The 2,855-nt window shown below is 39.1% G+C and overlaps 1 protein-coding gene across 1 annotated transcript in view; it reads left to right on the top strand.

Moving 5' to 3' along the window:
- Positions 1-290: 290 nt before the first annotated feature.
- Positions 291-2,855, top strand: part of LOC104821308 (sialyltransferase-like protein 1) — a 3,732-nt gene continuing 1,167 nt past the window's right edge. The window contains exons 1-10 of the mRNA XM_010552135.2: positions 291-537; positions 666-745; positions 1,272-1,358; positions 1,447-1,524; positions 1,605-1,696; positions 1,780-1,981; positions 2,090-2,180; positions 2,301-2,359; positions 2,488-2,636; positions 2,801-2,848. Of these exons, the coding sequence (XP_010550437.1) occupies positions 432-537; positions 666-745; positions 1,272-1,358; positions 1,447-1,524; positions 1,605-1,696; positions 1,780-1,981; positions 2,090-2,180; positions 2,301-2,359; positions 2,488-2,636; positions 2,801-2,848 (992 nt within the window). The 5' untranslated portion in view covers positions 291-431. The remainder of the gene's footprint in view (positions 538-665; positions 746-1,271; positions 1,359-1,446; positions 1,525-1,604; positions 1,697-1,779; positions 1,982-2,089; positions 2,181-2,300; positions 2,360-2,487; positions 2,637-2,800; positions 2,849-2,855) is intronic.

Consider the following 2,855-nt stretch of genomic DNA (forward strand, 5'->3'; position numbering starts at 1 on the left):
AGTTTATTTTTGTCAAACTATAAATATATGAAATATAAATAGGTCATATAGTTTCATTGAAAATATAATTTATATAAAAAGGAATAAATAATATTTTAATATTCGTATTATGTTTTAAAGAAATATTTTAAATATGATTGTTTTCATATAAATCATTATTTAACTCATACTTTGTAGTACATGTTTAAGTATTTAAATTTATTACCGACATAGGGCCCGGCCCATGTACACATCTTTTTCTTTGTATAGTTCGCTCAATATACTTTGAAGTATCCATTGTTACCAAAAAAAAAATTAAATTCAAAAATTTCTAAATCGGACGACGACCGCACCAGATCTGAAGCGGGGTCGTTTTGAGGTCACCCAATCAGTTTCTTCTTCATTGCTTTTGCTCCCTCGCTCCCTCCCTCCCCGAGCTCTGGTGGTAGAAAATGAGATCTCACCATGGTGGACGAAGACCGACGCTTCTACGTCTCGTCTGCGCCGTCGCGGTTTTCTCCGTATTCGTCTTCGTCATCCAGTCCTCCTTCTTCGCAGGTCATCATCCATCCATGACGTTCGATTCCATTACCTTTTTCGTTTTTTTTCCTAAAGTTCCGAAATTCCACCCGATGTTCAATTGTTGGAATCTCGATTTGATGACTCATAAGGTGGTTTATTCGCAGGCAATGTCAGGAAACTGAGTGTTAACCCCGAAGATATCCAGATCTTGTCAGATTTTCAGACCAGCGTTCAACAGTGCGTGGTTTGTCTCCGTTCTTCCTCCATTTTTCACTCTCGTTGAATTTTGCTTTGGTACTTCAATATCTTAGGCGGGAACTGTTTACTCTCAATCGTCAATGGATATGTTATACACGTAGTTAACTATATTAGCTTGGTTCCGTGAGTTTTTAGTTCTCGTATTCTAATCTCGATTCTGAAAAGCTTGAATGTTTCAGAACATTACGAATGTGCTCACTGGAAAGTTCCACTCTCTGTGCTAATGAAACAAACTTGAGATTGGATCAATTTTATTTAGTGAGCTGGGACAGTGCAAGAGCCCTTTTCTTTCTTCGATTTGGAAAGAGTTCAAGATATTGGAAGCTGGTGGATATGGTCACCAGGAAATTCAACTGGTTCATGGGTGTAGGGTTTGTTATTGTTAGATGGGGATAGAATCCAATTTTCAATTTATGTGCATGTTTAAATGTTCGTGTTGGAGGAACGAAGTTATCGGGATCTGGTGAAAGAGCTTATTGATGAATTATTGTTAATTTATTGTATTGATGCAGGCAAACAGGGGGTTAGGTCTAACTGCACACGTTATTGATCACTGCAATTTGATACTTAAGTTCCCGGAAGGAACTAACAGCACTTGGGTATGCTAAGCTTTGCCGAGTTTCCTTATAGATGTGATTGTCTTTACCGTGAGGAAGTTCTTCAACCTCTATTGGATTTTTACTGCAGTACAATGCACAGTTCAAAATTTTTGAACCATTGGAGTACAAGTATAATGTTTGTGAGGCAGTTCTCTTGTGGGAGCAGGTTTGCCGCCTCTGTTCTGTATCTGATTGAGTTTTTCGTGTTTGATAACTTCAAGAATGCTGATGTTTCAAGTTATGCAGTACCGCAATATGACCACGGTGTTGACTAGAGAATACCTCGACTCACGTCCTGATGGATGGTTGGACTATGCAGCACAGAGAATCGCACAACTGTATGATCTTGAACATTGCATCTCATGTTTGGTTTGTTGCTGTATCTTTCTTGTTTAGTTCCTTTTTATCTTTCTGGTTTCAGGGGCTCGGATAAGTGCTACAACCGCACACTATGTGAGGAGCATCTTAATTTGCTCTTACCAGCAAACCCTCCTTTCCATCCACGCCAGTTTCGTAAATGTGCGGTTGTTGGAAACTCTGGAGATCTCTTGAAGACAGAGTTTGGAGAAGAGATTGATAGTCATGATGCTGTTTTTCGGGACAATGAAGCTCCTGTCAATGAGGTAAATTCTTAAATTTCATGGAACTTTAGCTATTCACTAGTGGATGGCTTTAAATCCCATCCCATTTTCTGTCATTGGCAATGCTTCAAGACCATCACTTTTTGGCAGAAATATGCCAAGTATGTGGGGCTGAAAAGAGATTTCCGGCTCGTTGTCCGTGGTGCCGCTCGTAACATGATTAAAATTCTCAATGGGTCTGGTCAGTACGACTCATTCTGCAGTGAATTGATCCGATGCTTTTGACTCATATTCCTTAAATCGTCCCTTGCAGTGTTTTCGCTTGTGGTTTTAATTTCTGGTTATTGTTATTTCCCCGCAGATGACGAGGTACTTATAATAAAAAGTGTCACCCACAGAGACTTCAATGCAATGATAAAGGTGAAATTACTATTTTCTGTTTATATGTGAAGGATCATGACTTGTTACTACTTTCAACTCATATTCTTGCGATTTCTTACAATTTCCCTGCGGTACCACTTGTTTATCTTGTCCATATTTTGTGACAGAGTATACCAAATCCTGTTTATCTTTTCCAAGGAATTGTACTGCGCCGAGGTGCCAAAGGAACCGGGATGAAATCCATAGAACTAGCATTATCCATGTGCGACATTGTTGACATATATGGTTTCACTGTTGATCCTGGATATACTGAGTGGCAAGTATTCGAAATCTTCTTTCTTTTCCATTGGTTACCCTCCCCTTTAGAACTAAAACTATAATTGGAGATTGCCTATCTTAAATGCGATTTTATCCGACGGACCTTCTTAAATGGATTTCCTATGGATGGACTGACTGGTTATATCTTTGTTTGTAATTTAGGACACGTTATTTCTCCACACCGCGGAAAGGGCATAACCCACTTCAAGGAAGAGCG

Source organism: Tarenaya hassleriana, unplaced genomic scaffold (assembly GCF_000463585.1).
Source record: "Tarenaya hassleriana unplaced genomic scaffold, ASM46358v1 Cleome1, whole genome shotgun sequence".
NCBI classification, from domain to species: Eukaryota; Viridiplantae; Streptophyta; class Magnoliopsida; order Brassicales; family Cleomaceae; genus Tarenaya; species Tarenaya hassleriana.